The sequence below is a fragment of the Pseudonaja textilis genome, chromosome 2 (genome assembly GCF_049901715.1).
Source record: "Pseudonaja textilis isolate UNSWEBS1 chromosome 2, rPseTex1.2, whole genome shotgun sequence".
NCBI lineage: Eukaryota > Metazoa > Chordata > Lepidosauria > Squamata > Elapidae > Pseudonaja > Pseudonaja textilis.
In genome coordinates this window covers 142,546,677-142,573,894 of record NC_141991.1, presented here as the reverse complement: position 1 = coordinate 142,573,894, position 27,218 = coordinate 142,546,677, and the positions used below count along the sequence as shown (strand labels likewise).

Genomic DNA, 27,218 nt, shown 5'->3' with positions numbered 1-27,218 from the left:
TGCTTTTCTATCAACTCTTCCCACTTTTTAGGAGGGATTATCTTAAATTTAGTATGGGTATTCCTCGACTTAAAAAACCACAATTGAGCCTAAAATTTCTGTTGTTAAGTGAAACATTTGTTAACGGAGCTTTGCCCCATTTTACAACCTTTCTTGCCACAGTAGTTAAGCAAATCATTGAAGATGTTAAGTTAGTGATACAATTGTTAAGTGAATTTGGCTTTCCCATTGACTTTGCTTGTCAGAAAGTCACAAAAGGTGATTGCATGATCCAGGCCACTGCAACTGTCATAAATATGAATCCGTTGTCAATCATCTGAATTTTGATTACATGACCATGGGGATGCTGCAACGGTCATAAGTGTGAAATGTGGTCATGTCACTTTTTTCAGTGCCGTTGTAATTTTGAACAGTCAGTAAATGTACTGTGGTAAATGAGGATTACCTGTAATGCTATGTCATCTGATTTCCAGTGCCAGCCTTGCTTACCAGCCCAGCATCTAATGCAAAGGTCTTCAAATGTGGCAAGTTTAAGACTTGTGGACTTCAACTCCCAGAATTCCTGAGCTAACATGACTGGAGGAGGAATTCTGGGAGTTGAAGTCCACAAGTCTTAAAGCTGTGAAGTTTGAAGACCCTTGATCTAATATATCGGTAACTATAATCAGACAAAAAGCAAGATAATGCAAGAAAAAGGAAAGAAAAAAAGAGAAATAGTTTCCCATTTTTGCTACATCTATAGATAAAAAATACATCCAACTCTTATTCTAAAATTAACAATAGTCCACATTACACCCATAATCGCATATAATTCTAATAATCCAATTGCAGAATCAAAATTATATTTTTCTTAGTTTCTCACAAAAACTCCAAAACTGGCTTCATTGTTTTCTGGATTCACAAAATATGCTGAACTTTAAAGTAAACATTAATTGATGCTCTGAGCAAAAATTCAAAGCTACCCAAGTTTAACTTGCTATGTCTATGCATCTTCCGTGTACTTATTGGCCAGACTAAGTAGTGTCTGTATTAGCTCTGAATACTGTACAGCGTACTGTACAAGAGCATGATGAAGCTCCTCTCATCAGATCATTTAAAGTAGCTTTGTTTTTTTTCAGGCTTCTGTGTGCATTCATGCCGATTTTGTCGCCCCCCCCCCCTTCAACAAATATAAAAGATGTTGCCTGGTTAGGAAATTGTGAATTGTATTAAAATTGCATGGAATTGAAACACTGCCTTCTCAGTCATTCTTTTATTTTAAAAAAATCAGAATAAAAGACACTATTGAAAACAAGGGAAAATAGAAATAGACAGAAGTAAAAATAAGCATGGAGAGATGAAAAGCCTGGATACTTTTGAAGATTAATCTTGATGCTTTGGGTGCCTACTTGTTTGCTGAATTTTACTCTTTCTGTAACAATAAATGGAGATTGATCCTCCCTCCCTCCCATCCATCCATTTCACTTTTCATTCCCCTTCTGTTCCGTCAGGGGTATAGATGGGAATATGTGTTAGAATATCTGGTATATACAGATGGAGATCAGTTAATTTAAAAATTAGGCAACATTAGGCTTGTGAATCTCAAGGGAATGGCGAGCTAATGAGATTGCTGCATTGTTTTTCACATCATATTTCTTGGCTTTTGTATTGCTGTTGTCATTTTTTAGTCATAGTTCTAATATTTTTATTTTATGATTTTTTTATTGTGGCAGACTTAATGTCACTTTTCTGTGAGATGGGCGAAATAAATAAATATCAGCTGTCATGCCCCTGGTGGAGACTGACACTGAGGAAGAGGAGGAACAGCCAACAGGGAGTGGGAGTGTGGCTCCAGAGGTGTGGAGGAGGCTGGGGAAGGGCAGAGGCCGTCTGAGCAGACAGAGGAGGACCCAGGCCCATCCCCTATCCATCCTAGGTCACGCAGGGAGGAGAGGATCAGAGAAAAGTGAGGTCTACTCAGGAGGAGATTACCATGATCCTCCTCGTGGCTAGCAGCTGGGAGCTACGTATATAAGTTTGTAACTACACAGTCAGAATTGCTGGAGTCAAAGTTTAGTGTTATTTTATTTTTGCTTTTTGTGGGATGACCGTGGATCAGCTCAGAGCAGAGATTGCCCAGTTAAGCCAGCAAGTGGCTCTTTTGACTGCACAGGTGGCACAAATGCAAGCTGCCCGGCCACACCGAAAATGCCCAGTGGCAGTGCCAGATAAATTTGATGGTTCGCTGGCCCAATTTCCAGCATTTTGGGGGGCAGTGCCAGCTTTACATGAGCCTTCGGCCTGAGGACTTTCCCACTGACCAGGATAAGGTGGGATTTTTGATTAGTTTGTTTTCAGGCTCTGCAGTACATTGGGCGATGCCTCTGCTGACCCAGCCCAACCAGGTGTTGGACAATTACGCCAAGTTTTGCCATCAGTTTCAGGCCATGTTTGAGGACCCTGTTTGAAATCAAACAGCGAACAGACGTTTGAGAGAGTTGAAGCAGGGGCGTGGCTCACTCATTGATTATATTACTAGTTTTCGGGTGGTTGCTCAGGATGTACAGTGGAATGAGGCAGCACTATTAGACCAGTTCCAGGAGGGTTTGTTGTTGGAGCTCCTGGATGAGTTAGCGCGCACTGAATGCCCTCGCACCCTTCAGGAGCTCATTCATCTGTGTCTTCGTATCGGTGCTACGCTTCAGCAGCGACGTGTGCAACAATGGACAGAGACCGTATCTGTTTCCAGCAAGATGGCACCCTTGGTGGAAGTACCTTTGGAGGAACCCATGCAGTTGGGGGCTGGCCGCCCTCGCCTGACTCAGGTAGAAAAGGATAGACGTCGTCGTGATGGTTTATGCCTCTATTGTAGCAGTCGAGGCCATTTTGCGGCCAAGTGTCCTGTTAAGACATCCACAGTGGTGACGCCTGCTGTGGCGGGAAACAAGCATCGCTCTGCCTACGGGGGTCTGTAGGTCAGGGTGTAAAGTTCTTAGGTCTGCCATCTTCACCAACCTTGCCATCCTCGCCACCTTTGACATCTTCACCACAATTGTTATTGGTGAAGCATCTTGTGCTGACAGCAAGTGTGTTCGTGCCTGGTGTGGGAGTGGTGGAGATCCAAGCCTTGGTCGACTCAGGGGCCACAGCCAATTTCATGGATGCTCATTTTGTAGAGCAGTGGTTCATTCCTCAGCAACAGGTGTCCCTGCCAGTAATGGTAGAGATGATTGATGGTCGGCCCCTTTGTTCGGGACCTGTGGTTGCTGCAACCAAACCCCTTTGCATATGTATTGGGCAGCATGTGGAGAAAACCATGTTCTACGTTACTGCAGTGCCTCATTTTATGGTGGTGCTGGGTTTGGTGTGGTTACCGGCCCATGATCCACAGATTGTCTGGTCATCTAGAGCTGTGCAGTTTCTTGATAGGAAGTATGCCAACCATTGCTTGCGCTCCTGGGCAGGGAGTGTGGCTACACCTGTGGACCTGGTTCTACCTGCAGAGTTGGTGGACTTTGCTGATGGATTTGGGGAGTAGGAGGTGGATCAGTTGCCTCTGCATTGGGCGTATGACTGTCCAATCGACTTGTTGCCTGATGCAAAATTGCCGGTGGGTCGGATATATTCCCTGTCGGAACCGGAGTTGGCTGCATTGCAGGATTTTATTGACAAGAAACTCCAGAAAGGGTTTATCCGGCCTTCTTCCTCACCATTGGCAGCACTGGTGCTTTTTGTAAAAAAGAAATCAGGAGAGCTACGTTTGTGTTGTGATTACCGCAAGTTGAATGCAATCACAGTGAGGAATTGGTACCTGCTTCCCCTCATCCCTGAACGGATTGAGCAGCTTCATCAAGCTAAGATCTTTATGAAGTTGGACTTGCGTGGGGCTTACAATCTGGTTCGCATTCGTGCAGGGGACGAGTGGAAAACAGCTTTCCGGACGAGGTACAGGCATTTTGAGTATACTGTGATGCCTTTTGGATTAACCAATGCCCCAGCTGTGTTCATGCATTTCATGCACAATGTTTTCCGTGATTTGTTGGATCAATTTGTGGTCATTTATTTAGATGACATTTTAATTTACTCAGACTCCCTGCAGGAACACTGGCAACATGTATGGCTGGTGTTGCAACGTTTGTGTGACAACCACCTGTTTGCTAAGCATGAGAAGTGTCAGTTTGCACAAACCACGATTGACTTCTTGGGACATCGTATTTCACCTGCCGGGGTGGAAATGGACCCAGAAAAAGTACAATCGTTGCAGGCATGGGAACCTCCACAGTGGGTTAAGGATGTGCAACGACTGTTGGGGTTTGCGAACTACTACCGCACATTTATTCCCTGCTTTGCTGCCTTGACTGCTCCCCTTTCTAATCTGCTCAAGAGGGGGAAAAGTTCCATTGGGGTGCTGAGGAGCAGGCAGCTTTCGAGGTGTTGAAAGTCACCTTTGCTTCTGAGTCTATCCTCAAACACCCTGATCCAGGCCAGCCATTTGTGGTGGAAACAGATGCTTCCGATGTGGCTATTGGTGCAGTGCTCCTCCAGGCCTATGCTCCCGCAGGCACCTTGTTCTCGTGCGCTTATTATTCCCAGAAGTTGTCGGCTCCAGAGCGCAACTATACGATTTGGGACAAGGAGCTATTGGCGGTTAAGGCCGCTTTTGAGACATGGCGGCACCACCTGGAGGGGGCTCGTCACCAAATCGAGGTTCGGACAGATCATCACAATTTGGAACACCTACGTACAGCTCGGACATTGAACTAGCGTCAGGCGAGATGGTCTTTATTCTTTGCTTGATTTGATTTCCGGGTGACCTATGTTCCGAGTGGAGGGAATCAACATGTCGATGCCCTATCTCGGAAGCCTGAGTATACCTGAAGGGAGGATAAAATCTTGCCCCAGATGGTGATTCTGTTGGAGCGGTTTGCGGCCACCGAGGAACCTGTGGACCTCCAAGTGAGGATTCAGGAGGCACAGCGGCAGGACCCATTTGTGGCAGCTTGATGTTGAAAATTGGATCAGAATGGGAGACAAGAGACTCATTGGAGACCTGTTGCAGTTCCATGATTACATTTATGTGCTTGGAGGTCCTCTTTGTGGCCTTATCCTACATCAATGTCGTGATAGTCTGGCGGCGGGACACTTTGGGGTGTTCAAAACACTGCACCTCATCTCTAGGACATTTTGGTGGCTGAGACGTAAACATGATGTGTTGGGATATGTGGCGTCCTGTGGGATCTGTCGCTAAGCCACGTATGCTCCTGGTACACCCCCTGGTCTCTTGCAGCCCTTGCCCACACCAGAACGACCATGGGGGGCAGTTTCATTGGATTTCATCATTGAGTTACCACCATCGAATGGTGCTACAACCATTTTGGTGGATATGTTGACTAAAATGGCCCACTTTATTCCATGTGCGGGTCTTCCATTGGCCAAGATAACTGCTCAATTGTTTATCTCCCATGTTTTCTGGTTGCATGGGTTACCAGACTGCATGGTATCAGATTGGGGGGATATAATTTATGGCACACTTCTGGCAGACCCTACTCGCGAAACTGCAGGTTCAGGTGTGTCTGTCGTCTGCTCATCACCCTGAAACTGATGGGGGGACAGAGAGAGTGAATGCTACTTTGGAGCAGTACCTCTGGTGTTTCAGCAATACTCAACAAGACAATTGGGTGGAAGTGCTGCCGGTGGCAGAATTCACTTATAATAATGCTTAACATGCATCCACCCATATGTCCCCTTTCTTTGCTAACAATGGGTTTCATCCACGACTTTTCCCTTTAGCCCTGTCTGATTCTCCAGTTCCGGCAGTGGATACGTTCTTGCAGGAATTAAAAGCCGTGCACCACATGGTCCGCGATCAACTAGAGAGAGCAAAGGAGGACTGTAAACGGTTTGCAGACCGACATCGTTGCGATGTTCCGCCTTTAGCGGCAGATGATCAGGTTTGGCTCGATACTTACCAATGACGCGACCATCAAAAAAGCTCAATCACCATTACTTAGGACCTTTTCCGGTCAAGGCGGTGATCAATCCTGTGCCTTATCGTCTATCCCTGCCACGGAACATGCGTATCCATCCTGTTTTTCATCGTTCCCTGTTAGTCCCTGCCTCGGCCGAGAGTCCGCATAGACTGGCTCCATCACAGCTGGCCCCAGTAGCCCTCTGGGAGAGGAGGAGTACGAAGTGGATAGCATCTGAGATTCATGCCAGTTGTGAGGCCGATTTCAGTATTTGGTGGCATGGAAAGATTATGGACCAGAGGACTTCACCTGGGTCGGTGCCACTGATGTTTACGCTCCTTGTTTGGTCCAGGACTTTCACGCTCGGTTTCTTCAACATCCTCATCCACCTGGTCCCGGGGGAGGGGGACCCTGCAGGGGGGGATAGTGTCATGCCCCCGGTGGAGACTGACTCTGAGGAAGAGAAGGAACAGCCAACAGGGAGTGGGAGTGTGGCTCCAGAGGTGGTGGAGGAGGCTGGGGAAGGGCAGAGGCCGGCTGAGCAATCAGAGGAGTATCCAGGCCCATCCCCTATCCATTCTAGGTCACACAGGGAGGAGAGGATCAGGGAAAAGCTAGGTCTACTCAGGAGGAGATTACCATGATCCTCTTCGTGGCTTGCAGCTGGGAGCTATGTATATAAGTTTGTAACTACGCAGTCAGAATTGTTGGAGTCAAAGTAGTGTTTCCTTTGAAAGAGGTTTATCTTTGCTGACATTCTTCCCATGGACTCTCCTCAGTTATTTTCCTGGAATTTATGATTAGTTATCCTGACTTGCTTCGGAACTCTCGTCAATGTGGTTTGTTTTGGTTTTCTTTTTGCCTTATTATTTACTTTTGTGACTTTAAACTGTGCCTAATAAAACAGTGAAGTTAAGTTGAAGGCCTTACTGGACTTTAATGTATGTTTTGGGTTATTTTGAGAGACTACGGGTCATCACATCAGCATAGATATGTTTTTATCAGTAAATAAGCCTTAACTGCTGTCCTTAGTTTGAACTGATAATATTTTCTGAGTTTTTAAGACAGCAAGAAACTACCAATTGCACAAAAGCCATTTGGAATTAATTAAAGTACTTAGACTAAGATTTATTACACAATCCTTTGGTGCAAAAGAAAAAATAAACTGACTCGGACTATGCAGGTAACATGCAGTTGGGGGTTAGGAAAGAAAGAAACGGTTGTAGTTTAAACTGAGAGCAATAATTTTCAGGTGGCTATAAGACATAGCTTCTGTACTTTCCGCTTAATATTTGCAACAGTAATAAAACATTGTTTGCATATCCTGTTCCTCATTTAGGTGTTTTCTTGTACTTTTAATGGTTGGAATGTTGAAAGGTTTCATCACATTTTTATGAGTTTATCAAAAGCTTGTTAAATTTCAGACGATTTTTAGAAATAAGATGAGAGGGTTGCCTGGGAAATAGCATGAAAATAGCACTTTAAATCTTGCTGATTTCTGCTCAATAGAGGTAAAATAAAAAAAGATATTTTTGTCCCTCCTTTCCCCCTCTTTCCATTCAGTGACAAACTTTTGGCTTTTGAGATTTCCTAGGCTTAAAAGGTCAACAGCTGAAGCAAGTTGTGGCTAATGCTACTGCCTAGCACTAAATTTTGGTTTTATACATGGAAGTACATCCACTTGTTCAGCAAGTGTTCAAAGCGTTATAAGTTATGATTGTGGCAAGGTTAACACAAACAACAAAGGTGACAGTGGGCACCCTTGTCTTGTTCCTTTTCTTATATCAATAGAGTCTGTTAATTCTCCCTCTATCATTACCTTTGCTGTTTGCTGTTTGCAATAGAAGCTTGGATGAATTCTTTACCAAAACCCATCTGTTCCAGCTGTAATAACATGAATCGCCAATTCACATTGTCAAATGCCTTCTATGCATCTAAGAATATCAAAGCCATTTGCTTTTCAGGGTGTGCCTCATAGTATTCCAAAGTGTCCAAAATTATGCTCATATTGTCTTTAATTTGTCTCTCTGGCAGAAATCCATTTTAATCAGGGTGAATAAAATTATTTAGGTATTTTTTAAGTCTTTCTGCCAACATTGAAGCAAAAATTTTATAATCTGTATTTAGTAGGGAAATAGGTCTATAATTCTTGATTTGTAATGGGTCAGCCTCCTCTTTTGGGACAAGTGTAACATAAGCTTCTGACCATGATTTAGGTATCTTATTCTTTAACATAACTTCATTCATAACTTCTAGCAATGGAAGATTCAACAATTCTTGTAGTGTTTTATAAAATTCCGCCGGAAGTCCATCTGGGCCTGGTGTCTTTCCATTGTTTTGCTTCTTAAGTGCTTCAGTTAACTCCATTATCGTTATATTGCTTTCTAACATTACTTCAATCTCTTTAGGTATCTGGGGTAGGTTAGCATTCTGTAAGTACTATTTAACTCTTTCATCATCAATATTCTCTTGTTGTATAGTTTCCCGTAATAGTCTCTTGTATAATTTCCTTCTTCTCTTTACTTCCATAGCAAACTTGGCCTTGATCATCTATTAATTGCAATATTTTCCTTGATTCTTTATCCTTTCTCAGTTTATTTGCTAACCATCTACCTGGTTTATTTGCATCTTCAAAATAGTTTTGTTTCACACCTCTGATTTTCTGTGCTAATTCTTCTTTTTCCATTAGTCCCATTTTATGTTTAATTATTTCCATTTTTAACTTAATGTCCTTTTTCTGTGGTATTTTCTGTAACTCTTTTTTAAGTTCTTTATACTCATCCTCTAATGTCTTAGAGGCTAGTCTTTTCGTGGTATTTCTTTTCCTTGTATAGTCTATTATCAAGCCTCTGGCATATGCCTTCATTGTATCACATCCATTCTGCGTTGATGTGTCTTCTTTTTTATTTTCTTTAAAGAAAAAAGGCAGTTCTTTCTCCATCCTCTGTATGAAGTCTTTTTCTTTTAGTATAGTATTATTTAACGTGCATCTAGATCCTCTTCTTTGTCCTTTCCATTTAATTGTCATTGGATTATGATCTGCCCAAATACTTGTTTCAATATTTATTTCTTGAATATTGGCTAACAATTCTGTTGACATCCATATCATATCTATCCTGGACCATGATAAATGTCTGTTTTAATAGAAGGTGTATTGTTTAGTCTTAGCATTTCTTTCTCTCCATGTATCTTTTAAATTTATTTCATCTGTCATTTTAAAAAAGGATTTGGGGAGGGTCTTTCTGTTTTGCTTTCTTGTTTTCTGTATTGTATAGTCCAATTTATTGCCTACAATTCCATTAAAGTCTCCCATCATAACGATATTAGCATAGTCCAGTTCAATTATTTTCATATGTAATTTTGTATAAAATTCTTCTTGATTGTCATTCAGGGCATAGATTGCGATCAGGAGTGTTTTCATATTATTGTCCATTATCTCCATCATTAGTAATCTTCCATTGTCATCCGTATAGATCAATTTTGCTGGGATAATATCTTTAATGTATAACACCACTCCTCTTTTCTTGCATTGTGTCAAAGAAGTAAATGTTTTCCCTAATTTTAGCTGTATCAACACCTGTTCACATTGCTTTTTAATATATACTTCTTGTAGTTAGATTATATCAAATTTTAATTTCTCTATGGAAAGTTTTCCTTCTTTTAACAGCTAAGTCCATTTGTATTAATTGTAATCGGTTTTTTCTCTTCCATTATTATATTTTATAGTTAGGTTTAGCAGTTCTCATAGATCTTGGTTCACATTGTTCCTTAACTTCCACCTTTCCGCCTACTGCACCTTCTTCTTTTTCAGTCGCTATCTGGCAATCCTCTTGGAATTCAATTAGTGACATTTCTTTTGTCTGTCTCCTCTCTCCCTCCAAAGTATTCAGTATAAAATAATTCAGCTTTCTCAATTGAGTCAATTCTGTGTCTCTGTTCTTCCCATGTGAACATTAAACCTTCTGGAATCAGCCATCTATAATTCACCTCTTTTTAAAGTAGAATTTTAGTCAGGAATCGGTATTCTCTTCTCATCTCTCTCACTCTTCTGGGTACTTGTTTTAGGACCACAATCTCCTTATCTTTATATTTCAATATTTCCTCTCTTACTATCTGCAATATTTGTGTTTTAATGGCTTTCTTTGTAAATCTGATGTGAACTTCTCTTGGTAAGCTATTTCTCATTGCATATCATGTGAAGACTCGAAAAACCTCATCTATTCCATTCATCATCTTCTCTTTGGTTATTTCCAGAACTTCAGCCAAGATTTCAATCATTATCTCAGTTAAGTTTTTTCCCTTTTCTTCCTCTATGTTTTGAAATCTGAGATAAAATTCTGATCTATCCATCTCCCATCTCAGCATCCCACTTTTATCTTGTTCAACCACAGTTAATCTGCTATATATATCTCCAATCTTCTTATTTCTTTGTTTATCTTCTTCAATTTTTTTGAATTTCTCATCATACTTCATCATTTGTTGAATATTCTCCATCAGTTTTTTCTATTCTCTTTTCAATATTCTCTGTTCTTGCTTGTATGCTTTGAATTCCTTGCATTATCATCTGCAATGTCACCTTTTCCTGTTCTTTTTCTTGCTGTAACATCGTCTGTATTGAGCGTTGTCCTCCAGATGGTGAAGAGGAAGAAGTAGGAATTGAAGAACCAGCCGCTGTTAGTTTCCTGCTCATTTTAGGCAATTCCAAATCTTCAGGTTCTTCTAGACCCTAATCCACTCGTGAAATAACCAATTTTAAATCCAAGTAAAAATAGTGGAAAAAAAGAAGTGAGATAGAAAAGAAGTGAGATGAAAAAAAAAGATATCTTCAGGTTCTTGTATACCTTAATCCAATCAATTAGTTAAATAGCAGTAAAAACTCAAAAAAGGAAGAAAAACCATAAACAGAAAAAGGAAAAAAATTGTTAAATCTTGTAGAAGGCAGAAAAATAAAAAGTAAAAAACTAAAGAAATTTCTTCAGGTTCTTCAACACTTTAGTCCAATTAAAAAGTCTCAGGCATGAAAAAGTATACAAAAAAAGGGAGCCACAAAAAAAAATATGGAAGGTAAATAAAAAATGCAGGAGAGGGAGAGAGAAAAAAGACTACTCCCTTAAAAAAAGAAGAAGGAAAACATTAATACTAAGACTTTTCCTTTAAAATAAGATACAAAAGTAAAAATTAGGCTCCAAAAGCAAAAAGAAAGACAAAAGCAGGTTCCAAAAGTCCAAGAGATCCAAATGACTATTACAAATAATAAGCTGACAAGGAGGGGGGGGTGAGGAATAGCCCAACTTAAAAAAGAGAAAAAGAACACATTGCACCTATTTAGTTATCCAAGGCTTTTGTTAATTTTTATAGCTCTCTTTTCTAGAGTCTTATCATCTTTTTTCTGTATACTTCAATACCAGACTCCAGCTACTGATAGAAACCCAGAAGAGCACCTGCAATAATACTCTCCCATGCTCTTCCCTCTATCTTATCAGACAGGCTCAAAGTCCTTGAAAAGAAGTCTGAATTCTTTCTCAGCTTTGTCTGGTCGAGAGAGAAAAAAAGAGAAACAATATTTCTAAGCCTCTAGTTGGCAGTGTTACAAAGTTTCCTCTGTTTTCACTTGCCCCCTCCTTTTCCAAACAAATTATTATAAAAATTAATTAAAAAGGGAAAAAGATTTAGAAAAAAAGGCTAAAAGGGAATCTCTAGCCTAAAATATTGTAAAGACAAAAAGGAGAAGAGACAAAAAAGAAAAAATAAGGTAGAAAAAAAGATCAGTCAGGTTCAAAGTAAAAAAAATCATATATGAAGAGTCTAGCAAAAAAAAGGAAAAGATTAATTTGACTTCCTGTTTAAAATTACCGCTTAATTACTTCTGTCTGAAATTTTACAGATTCTTTCTTAGGGTGTCCTTTTAAATCTTAAAGTAAAGAAAAAATTCTCACCAAACTGGCACACTTTCTCTTTCTATCCTCTTCCGTTTCGGAGCTGTCCCAACTTCAGCAGCTTTAATGGCTGCCTCTTTGCTGCTGGCAAAAAAGAGCTTCTCTTGGATCTACCAGGGACTTTGTGGTATCCCTGGGATCGACAGGATGCACTCTTTACATTCACTGTATCTTCGGGACAGTTTAGATCCGTTTGGACTGTCCAGGAGCAAAGATCTCGGCAGCGATCTCAGACCTCCAAGATCGCATGCCGTATCGTCGCGACGCCAGCTCCGCCCCACTAGAATGTGTTGAACTTTCTTAAGGCAGCAGGAGCTATAAAGCTGTTCCAAAGAGGGGAGAGGGCAACCAATGATCTTCTGGGCAATGACATTAACCCTCTAGAGTGCTTTCCTATCTGCCACTGTGCAATTGGCAAATCATACAGAGGTACAGTAAGTTAAAATGCTCTCTATGGTGCAGCGGTAGAAGGTCAACAGCAGTTTTTCATTCAGTTGTTTTCTGAGAAGTCTCAGGTAGTATAATCTCTGCTGGGCCCTTTTGACCAGGGCTGCAATGTAGGCACCCCAGGTCCTCTTTTAGGGTAACACCCAGAAACTTAAAATTGGCCACTTGCTCCACTCGGTCTCCATTGGTAAGCAAGGGCTGGATGTCTGATCTGTTCCTTCTATAATCCACTATAAGCTCCTTGGTGTTATTGGTGTTGAGGACCAAGTTATTGTCTGCACACCACAAAAGCAACTGGTCCACCTCATCTCGGTAGGCAGACTCATCCCCTCCTGGAGATGAGTCCCACCACTGTTGTATCATCTACAAATTTAGCAATAGTATTACTAGCGTGAGTGGGAATGCAGTCATGCACATAAAGAATATAGAGTAAGGGACTTAACATGCAAGTCACCCTGTGGTGTACTAGTGTTAAGAATAAGGGCTGAAGAGGTATGATTACCTTATCTGACCCTCTGTGAGCGGCCAGACAGGAAATCCATAATCCAAAGTTCCCCTGCTTAATAATTTTCACTGTCAGGAAATTCCTCCTTATTTTCAGATTGGGTCTCCTCATAACAACTTCCACCACTGCTTCTTGTCCCATCCTTGGGAGCTTGTTGCAGAATTTGTTTCCCGGTTGAAGTCAGTTGATGCCCATTATTACTACTCTGGTGGAATTATTCACAGTAATTGTCCTGTATGATTCTGAATTCGATAGACAAGTCGGCTATAATAAGGTGGCTTATGTCTCTTCCTTTCCTTTCCTGTGGCACTGAAGGAATCTTCTTTGACCAGTGAGTGGACTGAAGTGCCCAAATCCCTGGGCTTCGAGATGCCTAAGCAGGAGAAGCTGCAGCCGCCGCCAGTGAAGCTGAAGAAGAAAACCATATCCTCTGCTTCCCACCAAACTATAAAGGAGTGTTCCAATGTGCCACCATATATCCAGCAAGAGCAAGATATACCTCCCCACCCCATCGTTCCCATCTCAGTCATAAGAAAGGTGGGTGAAAGCTGGTACCTTCTAAGACACATACGACTGTTCCTCCCCTAAATGGTTCCTCCTGTTTCGCCAATGTCAAATGCTTGGGGCAGGAGGAGTTGCTATATTTGTTAGACCTTCTTGTTTGCACTTGCCTGAAAAAGGGAGCAACGGTGAAATGAAAACAGAAGGTTACTTTATAGGGTAGGTGCTGAAAAAGATAAAGGCATGAGTAATCGAGGTTAAAAACAAAACTGAATATCTGATCACTGAAATAGACTGAAATAACTTACTAATAAAGATCACTGATTCATAGGTTTGGGAAAGTGTCTGTGTGTGGGAGGAGAGCATCGGAAAAGTTGGGCGGCAATATCCTGAAAGTCTCATGCTTTGTAAATTTTTAGAAGATCGTTGTTGTTTGACTTAAAGAACACAGGCATTCCTGGATGCACTGGCTTTTCATCTTTAACGGTGTTCATTTGGCTAAGACAGAGATTGGGACCTGGCATTCTTGTTCATATCATTTCCAAAAGCTGCTCTCGCTTAGCTTATTTGGCATTGATTTTTCTTGAAAGCACTGCATCGCAGATGCCTTTTAGTACAGTACACTAGTATTTTATTGATTTTCTTCCTTTAAAATGGAGGAGGGACATGCAGAAGCCACACATTTAGTCCCCTCCTAAATTTGTTGGCTGTACCAAAACTGGTTTCAAATTGCAAACAAACTTGAATTTTTCAAGTATCTTTCCTTCTCTCTCTCTCTCTCTCTCGTAATATGCAGGAAAAAAATGTAGATTTTGCTGTGCATGTATTCCTTTGAAACTGCAAGGCCTTTGTTGACTTTCACACCCACTTGGTAGTTTATTTAAAATATGTTTTATCTTTTTTAATTATGTTTCTATGCGACACCTAGTTTTCAAAAGTCAAGCAGAGAGTGATCTCACAGGTGGGTGTGTGGGTGTGTGTATTGTGTCCTGAGCAAGATTTTTTCCAACAGTAATGAATTAAATGAACATGTTAACATGGTACAATTAGACTTGAGAAAGAGCAGCAATGATATACTGCTGGTGGTAGAGAGACCACTTGTGTCTCATTTTGTAAAAACTACAACTTGTATGTAGCTTGAAACATTAGGTTTAAAACCTCCCTTTATAGGCTCTGATATTTTGTATCTCATAGGATCCAGATACCAAACTGCCTGTAGTCAATCTCCTTATTGCCACCTCTCCCCAAAACAAGCAAGAATATTCAGAACCAGGTGGGAATTGTCAGGCATCCAGTGACTCTCTGGTAAGCTCTAGTTTAAGGTGACTTTCCTTGTCAAATTACCTCAGTGTTCTGATTGCTTGCTGAATTTTTTATTTGTTTATTTAGCGTATGGCATACAATGTCCGGGAAATATACGCATGCTAGACACAATGTAACCCTGACAGCCTAGATTGCTATCCTTAGTGCACCATTGGAGGTGAATTAGTTTTACACCAATTAAGTAACAGCGCTCAGGTTGCTCGCTCTTCCAAACTTCTCTACTAGTCTCGCCTTGCCTTGTGTTGTGATGCCTCATGTCTGGCCAGGTCCGTTGCCAGCTTCTACACTCTAGTTTTTTTCCCAGTGAAGTGGTACCCATTTGTCTGCTTGCAACGTTGCATGATTTTGAACTGCTGCGTGGGCAGGAGCTAGGGGGTCAAGCGACAGGAGCTCAGTCCGTCTCACAGAGCCAGACTCAAACCATTGGAGTGCAAACCATTTCTGGCCAGCAGTTCCAGCATCATTAAGTCCTACCGGAACATGATGGCTTAGTGAAATGATTTTCAGTTATAATTCAAGTCTTTCTCCTTACCTAGAGTATGGTATGAATATGAAACTGTAGGACAAAAGGAAAGGATATCACCCACTTAATTGAAATAATAGATTTTGTATAGACTTAGCAATCCTTCCAATTTAGAACTGAACAAATTTGAATTACAATTTGATGCTTGCCAAATTTTGACCTGGGAAAAATTTAATTTCTCAATCCTTATTCCACCCAGGTTTGGCTGGTTTCAAAAAACACTTGGACCAATTCTTAGAGGTCAGTGACTATTAGACTTGATGGCAGTGTGACTGCCCTTGAAGGCAACCTCCTGAGAGACAAGTGGGATTTGTGTGTGTGTGAGCGTGCGTGCACGCGCGCAGTTGATCGGCCACTATGAGAACAGACTACTTGATTAGATGGACAAAGAATGCAATCCAGCAGGGAACTATTTAACGTTATGTTCTTATGGCTTTATTTTAATGGATTTCCAACCATATAAGAAATATTTCTGGGCCCATGCATTTAAAGAGATGTTTCAAGCGGTCTCTTGCCTGCCTTGTAATCACATGTATTTTAATTTCTCTATATAATCTGTGCTTCAGCTTCCTTTGAAATATCTTTTGTGCAAATCTGATGTCAGATTTGCTGTCTGAAATAAGGTTTGGGCACCGAGAAGTCTGAGAAAGTCCTATTTGTTGGCATTTCCAAATTAAACCTTGTTCTTGTTGCTACAGGTATCGGCAGGATTCCCTCAATTTAAGAAACTATCAGGAACACAAAGCACAGAAGTGGTAGTTCTTGATGATCCAGAAGACAATGAAATAGGACTATTGCAGCAAATTCAGCCTCCAGTGGTGAGTAATGGGATGATTTTGGGCACTGTGATAATCTGCATTCTTTGGAGGTTTCTTTTCTGGTTGTTGATCCTGGCCAAGTTTGTTCCTGAATCTGGGGATGAGAATCACAATACATATGGCCAGCAGAAGGTGATAGATATGCAACAACAGATATTGAAATCAGTGAGGTGAAGGAGAAATTTTTGACTGTTTGTAGGGTGTTTTTTTTTAACAATAAGTGATTTAGGGAGAGGTGGATTGCATGGAAACCTTGTTTTGAAAAGTTTATTATGGTCCTTGACCAACCATAATACCTGATAAGAGATAGGATACATATTGTTGTTCCAGCTTGCCAACCATCTTTGTTAAACAAGGATGCTGTCCATTCAATCATATCCAGTTCTCAGAGACTCTATAGACCAGCTGTCTCCACATTTTCCAGTCTTTTACAGCTTCTTTCGGTTGTTTTATGCTCTGGCTGGTGTCAGCTTTGATTATGTCTAGCAACTGTGTTTTTGGGCGGTGTTATTTCCTTTTATCACTGACCATTCCAAGCAAAACTGTCTTTTCCAATGAGTTTGATTGCATGACATGGCTGAAATAAGTAAATTTTGTGATTCTGCCTTCCAGCAATATGCCTGGTTTTACACACTCCATGCTACTTGCTTGTTTGTCCCTTTTGCTGACCAAGGAATGTGAGGAGCCTTCTCCAGCACCACAGCTCAAACAAACTAATTTTCTTCCTGCCTAATTTTTTTTTTAAATACTCCAACTTTCGCAATTGTAGGTAGCTGTGGGAAACCTGATAGTGCAGTCTAATCTGCATTTAGTTGCCAGGCAATTCATGCTCATCATTGCTGTGTGACCCAGTACAATTTAACTCTTATTTCTGGTCTGCGCTCACTGCTTTGATCAATGTGCGATCCTAGAGAAGTGTACTTGCACACTTTTATTTTTATTTTAAAAACATTTTTATTAAGTTATAAAGTATTATAAAATTCAAAATAAAAAGTAAGTAGAAGAGCAGTGAGGGGGAAGGGGAAAGGGGAAGAGAAGTGAGAAAAGATAGTGGGGGGTGGGGAGAAAAAGAGGTATTGATTTCCAAGTTTCTCTGTTTTAGTAAAATAAGGCATTAACATCAAATCACAGCCTTTTGTTTTTCCATAATAGTATGAACAAGTCATTTCTATAAAGACCAATCAATCTAATTTGTAAAACCCAAAGTCAGAGTTTCATTCTTTTCCACATTAAGCATGAAGTTCAAGAAGTGGTTTCCATGTGGAAACAAAAGTACTTATGTTCTTTTCTTTAATCAGAGTAGTCATTTCAGCCAACTCCATCAACTTCTGCAACAATTCTTCTATGGTAGGTAGGTGTCTTTCCATTTTTGTGCATACAATAGTCTTACTACTGTCAACATATATAGTAACAGAGTTCCAATTTTTTTCTCCAATTCTTTTTCCTTTAGTTCCAAAAGGAAAAATTCTGGTTTCATTTCTATCTCCATTTTCAGGATTTTCTGTATTAGAGTGTGAATCGTGCTTTTTTTTTTTGCTTTATCACATATATCACATCATAGATGATAAAAACTAATCTCTTCATTGTCAATGTTATGTTCATTCCCCACAGTGGTCATTAGCTTAGTCTTTTTGATGTTTAGGAAGAGGCCAAATCTCTTGCTCTCTTCTTTAATCCCTTGGACCTTCTTTCAAGCTCTCTTTGGTTTCTGAAAGGAAAGTTGTGTTGTGAGCATATCAAAGATTGTTGATATTCCTTCCTCCAATCTTTACCCTGATTTTTTGTTTTTCAAATTCCAACTTCCTTATGATCACTTCGGCATACAGATTGAATACGAAAAATGAAGGAATGCAACCTTGCTACAGTTCTTTTTCTGTCTTGAACCTATACGTGTCTTTATGTGGTATTCAGACAATGGTTTCCTGATCTGTGTACAAGAGACTGCATCAATTTAACCAGATGTGTTGACACCCCCAGGTCTTCTAGAACAGAGGCCCCCAACCTTTTGGACACCAGGAATCGGTTCCATGGAGAAAGGTTTTTCTGGGGACTGGAGGGGTTGCGGTTTTGCGTGCTGCCTGCATCCCGTGATGGGGCTTTGCTTGTTTGCACAGCCCAGTTTCTGGCATGACGCGGACCAGGGCCAGTCCATGGATTGGGGGTTGGGGACCCCTGTTCTAGGACTCTCCAAAGCAAATGATCGATATAATTGAAGGCTTTCTTATAGTAAATAAAGCAGATGTAGAAGTTCTTTAGATGTTCTTGAGATTTTTTTCATGATTCAGAGTAATTTGTAATATAGTCACTAGTGCCATGATCCATTCTGAAACCAGCTTGAATATCTAGTAATTCATTTTTTGATGGATGGCATCAGACACTATTGCATGATCTTGTTGGGAGTATTTTCCTGGGTCCCTTTTCTTCCAAGCTGGGAAAAGAGCGCAAGTGTTCAATGTGTAAGATGAACTGCTGGTAGGGAGGTCTCTTTTTTTAATTCCAAAAACAACAACAGAGTTCGTTTTTGGAGTAGCTGGCCATTGACTGGTACATTAGCGAGATTTTTTATGGGATTTGAGATCCTTTGTGTTATGTTTCTGAAAGAAATGTGAGTGTGATACATGCTTTTATGACCAGAGGAACTAGAAGAAATATCTTGCTTATTATCTTCCTTATCAGTAGATATTTTCCTCTGGGGCATATCTTATCTTTTCCTTTTCAGTAGAGAATTTCCTCTGGGGCATATGGTTCTTATTGCTGCCCTCCTTGGGTGTAAGAAATGTGGGCATAGATGTGAAATTCTCATGCTTTTTAATCTGATTCGCTTTCTGTAATCAGTCTGTGAGTTTTATTGCCGTTCTGTGGTTTTTTGAGGTCACATTATATCTCTGCCTTAATTGATCAATGAAACAATGTACCTTATGAATGGAGACAAGGTCTCTCCGGCAATAAGCTTTTCTGGCTGTCGGCAATGAGTGGTTTAAAGGAAAAGGGAGAGACGGGTATTTTCCCATGGGATTTCTCACTTAGGGAATTTTCTGGTGGGATCTAATTTTTTTGAGGGCGGCTGAGTCAAAGTAAATAGTACAGTCTTCAGGAGAAAATAGCAAGAAGGATGATGGCAGCTGTGCAATAATTGGAGCAATCATTGGAGTCACCCTTTTTTTGGTATATTGTGGCTTTGTATATGTTTCCCAAATCTTCCGACACAAGGCTGTGGTGATTAAGGGTGAAACAGGCCTAAGAAATTCTGCGGCCTTGCGGGGGGCGGGGCGGGTTGGGGGCAGTTGCCTACACAACTTCTTCCTGAAGGATGACTGGTTCTATTTCTGCTTCCCTTTCCTTGTCATTCTGAGAAATTTGGGCCTCTTTGTTGCTGGTATACAGCTTTTCTGTTTATTCTCACCATCTGTTCTTAACACCTTATGGGTGAGACAGTTCTTTCCCTTGCTAGTTTTTGAGGCCGCTTTTATGAGCATAAAATGTTCAGATCCTTTGGACTTGCGGAAATGCTTTCCTGAGCCTTTCGAGCAATCATTTTACCCTTGCTTGCAAGTGTAAACTTTGTTGCCTTTCCTTGATGAGCTTTGGAAATTTGCTTTTAATTTCCTTGCTTCCTCCCATTTGCCTGCTGCTTTGACTGCTTTTCTTTGCTTAGCTGTCCCGATGGTTTCATCTGAGAGACACTTGCATTTTTCTCCAGCTTCTTGTTTGTATGTGATCAACTAAATGCAAATTTCTGTAAGAGCAGTAGAACTGAAGCACTTTGTCTCTGGCTATGACTTTTTGAAGATGCCTTATATATAATCTCTCTAAAATTCAGAATCCCACATTTGATATTTAAAAGCCAATTTAGTGCTGTCTAGAATATAGAGATATTAAAACCAAAAGTAATTCTGTAAGACTCCCTTGCATTTTTTATAAGAAAAATAAAAATTAATAGAAACTAGAGCAGTTAATCTGTAACAAGGAATATATAACCTATAATTAAATAAATGGGCCCATGCCTACATTGGTTGCAAACTGTAAATAGGTTTTCATTAAATATTCTCAAAATCAATTGAGATGATAATTCAAGGAATTTTGGTTGAGCTACTACTCTGGCTTCAAATATCACAATTGCAGATGGTACATGATGATCCCTACTAGTATGACAAACTATTAATACCTCAATTGCAGATTAGTTTGCAATTGCCATAAGATGCTAAAGTGTTTTAAAATATTATTTACCAAGAGACAAAGATGGTGAACTTAAAGAAAAAGATCGACCTAACTTACTTCTATTATCCGAAATGCTGTTCTCTCCCCCCTCTCCCATTTAAAACATCAAAAGCTTTTTCAGTTCTGTTCCTGTTTGTTTGCCATCTATGTATTTGGAAAGCCAGGAGAGTCTACAGAGTAGTATGACTGCCAGCAGTTGCTAGCTTGTTTAGTTCACGATGTTGCACTATCTAGGGTGCACCACAAGGAAGTGAACTAGCTGATATTTTTAAAACTATAAATGATGCTGTGCTTCAATGGTTAGATGGCCTGGAGTAGACTCGCGGTGTCACGTTGCCGTCATGTGACATATCATGTTTTTCCTTCGCAAAGCTGGGGTGGGAGTGGACTGCCAGTGATGCATCTGGCCTGTGGACCGCCAGTTTGACACCCCTGGCCTAGACTTCGATATTTGACCATAGATCTTTTTAACATTTATATTTTATTGGGTTCTACTAATCTAGTTGAAATGTTAATTTATATTGCTAGTCCATGTATGAATATGCCATATGCTGAATAAATAAATGCGATCTATGTTAGGTGATCTTTTTTGTGAAGCTCACCATCTTTGTCTTTTGGTAATTAATGTTTTAAAATACTTTTGCGTCTTATGGCCAGATTGGGTGGATGAAAGTTAGTACTAGTTTGTAGTAGTCAACCTTCAACTGTAGAATTAACAAAAAAAGTAAAGGAGAGACAGATAATATCAATATTTAATTCCTTTCCACATTTATATAAGGATGGCTGTAAATATTAACCATATCTACCTAAAGTGGGGTTTCTTAATTATTGACACTGCCTCAATTGCTAAACCATAGTCTTATGTTGTCCCCTGTTACTGTGATCATCCACTTTCAAATAAAAATAAATCTGTCTTTGGGCCAAACCATTCCCCCCCTTGCAGATTAACACTTCTATTTTTAGATTGGCAAATAAGGATAAAATTAAACCCATCACTTTTACGGTGACTTATTAAAATGTGACTGTAAAGATCCTTTGGGGTGATGTTGTTGTTAAAAATCTCAGCTAAAATGAGAGAACTATTCATGGAGGCAAGACAATAAAACCTCTAGTTTGCCCTAGTTCTCTTCATTCTGCAGTCAGTGCTGAAGAAAATAAATATTAATACTCAATTCACTTCAGGATTTAAACATATACCAGAATTAAAGTTATACCGCAGAGAATGCAAAATGAGGATTGAATTGAAAATTAAATCTATAAATATTAAGGAGGCCTTACTTTTCAACCCCTTTTCAGTTCCATTCAGAGAACAAGTCACTTTACCTCAGTATATACCCCGGTTCTGCAGGAACTCATTCTCTTTCATGTCTGGGCACTCACTATATTAGTTTCCATAAGTCAGGAACCTTGCATAAATCTTTCTTAATCTATCTACATCTAAGCAATTGTATAGTTTCTTAGAACTGATTCTTGCTGGCCTTCTCAGTCTGAGGATTCCAAAAGCAAAGGGGACTCTGTAAAATTTAAGATTGTTAATAATAGCTTCCAAGTGCTTTGACTACAACCTACATATTTGTTGTATGGCTAAGTCTCTCTCGCTTTAGTAAGATTTCCAGTTCCTTCATCTTCAGTAAGGAATACAAACAGTTAATTGGTCTCATTTCTTTGCTGCCTCTTTCGATACAGTAGGCACCCTACATTTACTTAAGTTTTGCCTTGTCAAGGACTCAGATACAGTAACTGCTGTAAAATATTTGAAGGAATTGTTTTGAGGGAAGGATTTGAAACATTGTTGGCTAGCATGCCAACAGGTTTCAAATTCCTATCTGTCCTATTTTTGTCACTGTAGTTAATAGTTGAGTTTCCTTTTACTGAGCACCATATTAGAAAATTTTGAAAAGCAATTAACAAATCTGAAAGGCAAATGAATCTGTTTTTAACTTTTAACAGCAGTAGTGGAATTGCTGTGTAACTAAGTATGATTAAGTATTTACAAAATTCTCTCCTTTCTTGTTGAGCTTGGCAAACACGCCACTACAGTAGAATCAGGTCACGGTGGTCAAAATGTTCATGGGAAAGTTGACTTGGTGAATATGCAATTGTCTTTCTAGAACACTGTCCTTCATCAACTCTTTTGAGTGTAACAAGAATTATAATCTGGTTACATTTGAATGAGTGAATAATCTTTGTCTTGTCCAGGTTTTTTTTTAAATTATTTGATCCCTGCTGAGGCACAATCTGAATCTGTTATCTAGTTTATCTCAAGGCTACTTTTATACAGGAAGTCTTCCGTATTTCTGTTGGACAGTGCGATGGATATCTTTTAATTCATATATTTTGCTAACTGCCACGGATTGATCAAACAACAATTAGTCTCTTAATGTGAAGAAACACTTGTAGTGATAAAATATGATAAAACCTTTTTGGGAAGCATTTCTTCCTGATCACAGCTCACAAATAGAAGCTCTCTCAAGGTACATCAGTTATTCCCTCATATTTTGGCGGAGATTAGTTCTTGTTTAAATACCAAAATAATTTGTGATGGAAAATAGTTCCCTGTTTTCTACAAATCTGTCCAAGCTAGAGAAGGATTTAAATTGCAGGCAGTCCTTGAATACAGAGTACTGAATGTCAGGGACCTTGGAGGTCTTCTAGTCCAGAGGTTGCCTACCTTTTGGATCTCAGGGACCACCAAACTCAAATTTTTAAATCTTGCGGACCAGAGACCCTGGGAAAATCCCCAAAAAAGTCTGCAGGAAAATTCCCCACCCCATTTTCCTATTGATGGATCTTTCTTTATTTGCGATCACAGGATACTGTCACCAGCTCCGTTCTCAGAGAGAGACTTTTGGCTTCATGCAAGGAAAGCAGCAGAAGTCTTTCTTTCTCTTCCCCAAACTCCGCCAGAAATGAGTCTTTGCCAGCGCAGCCTCTTGGAGCAGGATGCCTTGCAGGGTCCCAAAGACTCATTTCCGGTGGAGTTTGGGGGAGAGAAAGAAAGGCTTTTGCTGCTTTCCTTGCGTGCAGCCAAAAGCAGAAGAAAGCTACCTGGTGGCCAGGCAAGACAAGTGGACCAAGTTCCCCCCACCTCCGCCTTGTGCTCCCGCGGGCCATGTGGGTGGTGCAGCCTGGATTAATTACTTTGGGGGTGACATTTCTCTGCAGACCACCAAATTTTTCTTGTGAACCATCAGTGGTCCCTGGCCCACTGGTTGACGACCACTGTTCTAGTCCACTTGACTTACAATTGTTTGTTTAATGAGAACTCTAAGTTATTGATAGCCTTGGAAAAAGTGGCCTATGAACTCTCCTTGAAGTTATAACTGTCCTACCACTCCCACAACCATGTGATTGCAATCCAAACTTTGCTGCAAGACTTTTCTTTGTGATGGTTGCAGCGTCTTGTGGGTCACATGATAGCAAGCTTCCCAGCTGGCACTTGGCAGCAGTCAATTGGAGAAGACAGATTCACTTTATGACTACAGTGACTTATAATGGAAATTCTGGCCCCAATTGTGGTTGTAAGTCAAAGATTACCCCTACCTATTATTTCCTTTAGTAAAAAAAAAAGTCCATCAATTTTTATTTGATGATGAATTTATCACAGGTAAGTTCTCTATGAGAATTCTGTAAGTTCTCAAAATATTAGCTTCTTCTGTGAGCTCTTATACTCATCAATCAAATCAATTGAATCTTGTCAGCATTAGTTTTGCCATTTGACTGAACATCGCCATATGCAACCTTCACTATTGGCTTCCAACAAACGAAGTAAATAAGAAAACGAGCTGGAGGTCTCAAATGGTGATCGTGTGACTATGGGATGCTGCGATCACACAGAATTCATCTTAATGACGATACCAAGAATTGCCTTACCTGTCACTGTAAGATGAGCCAGTCACAGGATATCATGCTTTATGACAGTGCCACTTAGCAGTGGAGTTGCTGGTCCCAAGTACCATTGTTAACCAAGGACTACCTGTAGTAGATTTGGAGCAGCTTTCAAACAATGTTTCTGATGTGGTGCATTGTAATGATCTGGTGTAGAGGTTACCAGGGCTTTGACTCACTCGATCAAGATGGAGTTGTATCTGGCATTTCCTGCCATAAGGATGCCCCGAAGCCAAACTGAGACAGGATGAATCCCCAGAGGGCAAAACTGGTTCTTTAGTGCAAATGTTTTCAGAATATGTAAAGCGTGATTTTCTGGGACAGATGGCTTGCATTCTTAAATTGGTTTATCCCAGACCCAAGATTAATTGTAGTTGATAACATATCTAAGGCTGATCTGCTACATTAGTTGAGACCTTGAGTCAATATCCCAATCATGGCAAGGAATGGCTTTGAAAAGGTGGGCCTTGTGCCCTATTTAATCCAAACTGGGGGAAATGGCAGCTTACCTAAAGTTATTTTAGAAATAGGGGAGTCCTTGACTTACAACAGTTCATTTAGTGACCTTTTGAAGTTACAACAGCACTGAAAAAGGGGACTTATCACTAGTTTTCACACTTAAAAAGCATCGTTGCATCTCCACGGTCATGTGATCAAAATTCAGATGCTTGGCAACTGACTCATAGTTACGACGGTTGCAATGTCTCAGGTGCCATGCAATCGCCTTCTGACAAGCAAAGTTAATTAGGGAAGCCAGATTCAGTTAACGATCATGTTACTAACTGCAGTGATTCACTGAACAATTGTGGCAGAAAGGTAATAAAACGGGCCCAAACTCACTTAACAAATGTCTCACTTAGTGACAGAAATCTTGGGCTCAATTGTGGTCGTACGTCGAGGACTGAAATATACTAAAGTGGTCTCTCTCTTTTTCTTTTTTTGCTCTTTCTCTAGATTATGGAGGTCTACAGCCTGGGTGGTGTGCAGCCCCTCTCTCAGTTGGACAGCGTCTTGCGAGAATTCTTGGCTGAGCTGAATGAGATCCCTCTCCCTGCTCATTGGGAGGTGCTGCCTCCATTTGGCAGCCCAGACCTGCGTCTCATCCAGCGCTCGAAACATTCCACCATGTCTGCCGCAGTCATTCACATCCGCCCAGGCCTTTTTTTCCACGTGGTAGTGCAAGATCTGCTGGTGCCTCAGGAACACGAACTTTATGCCAGTCACCCTGCCCGCCTGACCACGGTGGATGAGGTGGTGGAACTGATCTGCGATCTGGAGGCCTACCGACTTTGTTCGGGTTGGCCTGCAGGGTGGCATGCTAGAGAACGGTCTGAGAGCTGTGATGTTCTTGTTCATTCTGGCTGCTGCCCACCGTGCCGGCTCAACCCCTGGCCATCAGGAAGCGGCACTCACTGAGAACCAAGCTGGGCAAGGAATTTGGAGACAGATTCACAGCCCTCTGGTCTGAGAATGGGCAGTTAATTGGAGCTTAATTTTGACACTGGACATGGCTTGGATTTCTGAAAGGATAATTCCTTGCCATAAATAGCTTTATTTTTTCTCCTCATGTTGAATAGCTTGGCACGAAATGATATATTCCTCCTTCTTGTCTTCTTTCTGATTCTCTCCTCTTCCCTGCCTCCCCCCACAGCCCCCCCCCTTCCCCCCGGTAACTTCTGGTGTTCAGAGAGGTTTCTTTTGGCAACTAAACTCCAGTCTTGCTTTTAGTCATTTACTCATTTCCTGCTAGAGAAGTACCAGGTGGACACCGTGTATGACGGCAACTTGGGCTGACCACCAGTTTTGTGCACTTTTAAAACTTTTTATGTGTTTGGCAATGTAGTATTGTAGGTTGATAGGATGGGCATGTGGAGATGGGCAATGCATCCATTTGGGATCCTGTTTCCATTGTTTTTGCTTGCCTAGTCCCATTCTGTCATATCTAACACACTCCCGGAGAATTTTAGATCTACAGTCTGATCTTCACCAGACCCAGGAAGAATGGGATTTTACAATAGAACCTCCTTCTTCAAACAAATCCCGATAGTCTGGACATTTCCCCCCGATTTGTTTAGAACTTGAATTGTTGCCTCAGACATGTTTTCTTTTGCTTTTGTGCTGTGTGGTTTGGATGGGGGAATTCTGTTTGAGGATCTGGAAGACTTATGCTCTGGGGAGTAGGAATGGTCCCGTAAATGGTGCCTGGGAAGAAGTTGGGGAGCTGCCATTCTATATGCTGAGAGATTCCAGCATGTTCTGTTCAGGGAAGTTCTACAGAAGCCATAGCTGTATGTCACTTGCTAACTTGTTTTGTTTCATGTCTTCCTTCAGTGTAGTTGGCAGCAGCGTTAGTAGCACCCTCTATCTGCTCCTCCCCTACGCCTTTTGCAGTCTGTCTGACTTTCATGATGTGTGATATTTTTCTTTCAGAAGAAAAGAATGAAACTATCCTCAAAGAAATAACGAATCAGAACTGGCTTCTATTTTTTTTAACATATTAAAAATTTGAAAGAGCAAATTGATCTTTGGTTCTTGTTTCTGTTCAAGGTGAGAATCCTCAGAATGGTTTGTGAGAACATGGGGGAGAAGAGTAACTTAAGACTGCTGTGTAAATTTCTCCTGCGTCTCGATACCTTTATTTTTTCATGGCTGTTCAATAGGTATGCAAGAGTGACTCACTGACCATCAACTCACAAATTCCCTGCTGAATGCCCATGGACACAGAATTGTACCAAGAGGCTTTTTTTTAGCTTACATAAAGTGGTGGCAGATCTCTTAAATCCAACTGTGGGGTCTCACAAAATCATGTTTTCTGAATACAGTCCTCAGTTTTTTTTCAGATACAGAACTTCTTCATTTGTCTTGTGAGTTTATTTATTTGTCAAAGTTACAGCATTGCCCATTTCACAAAACAAGTGACTCTGGGGGCCATCAATCACTAGAACGGTTAATTAAAAATAATTATTTTGATTTTAAAAAATCACAAACTATAAAAGCAAAGATTTTTAAAAAGTAGTGGGCAAGAGGATGTTAATAATAATGGAACTACCTCACTAGTTCACCAGGCCCTTGGGAGGTACCCAGCTGGCCTGATAGCACAATCAGATCTCG

The 27,218-nt window shown here is 40.6% G+C and overlaps 1 protein-coding gene across 30 annotated transcripts in view; it reads left to right on the top strand.

Moving 5' to 3' along the window:
• Positions 1-26,625, top strand: part of LOC113443238 (methyl-CpG-binding domain protein 1) — a 103,461-nt gene extending 76,836 nt beyond the window's left edge. For 28 of the 30 annotated variants that reach the window (XM_087925570.1, XM_087925563.1, XM_087925566.1 and 25 more), the window contains 4 exons: positions 13,152-13,373; positions 14,532-14,642; positions 15,882-16,001; positions 25,062-26,625. In XM_087925570.1, coding sequence (XP_087781696.1) covers positions 13,152-13,373; positions 14,532-14,642; positions 15,882-16,001; positions 25,062-25,523 — 915 coding nt within the window. In that variant the 3' untranslated portion in view covers positions 25,524-26,625. The remainder of the gene's footprint in view (positions 1-13,151; positions 13,374-14,531; positions 14,643-15,881; positions 16,002-25,061) is intronic. The other 2 variants (XM_087925556.1, XM_087925565.1) reach the window with 2 other exon arrangements.
• Positions 26,626-27,218: the final 593 nt, after the last annotated feature.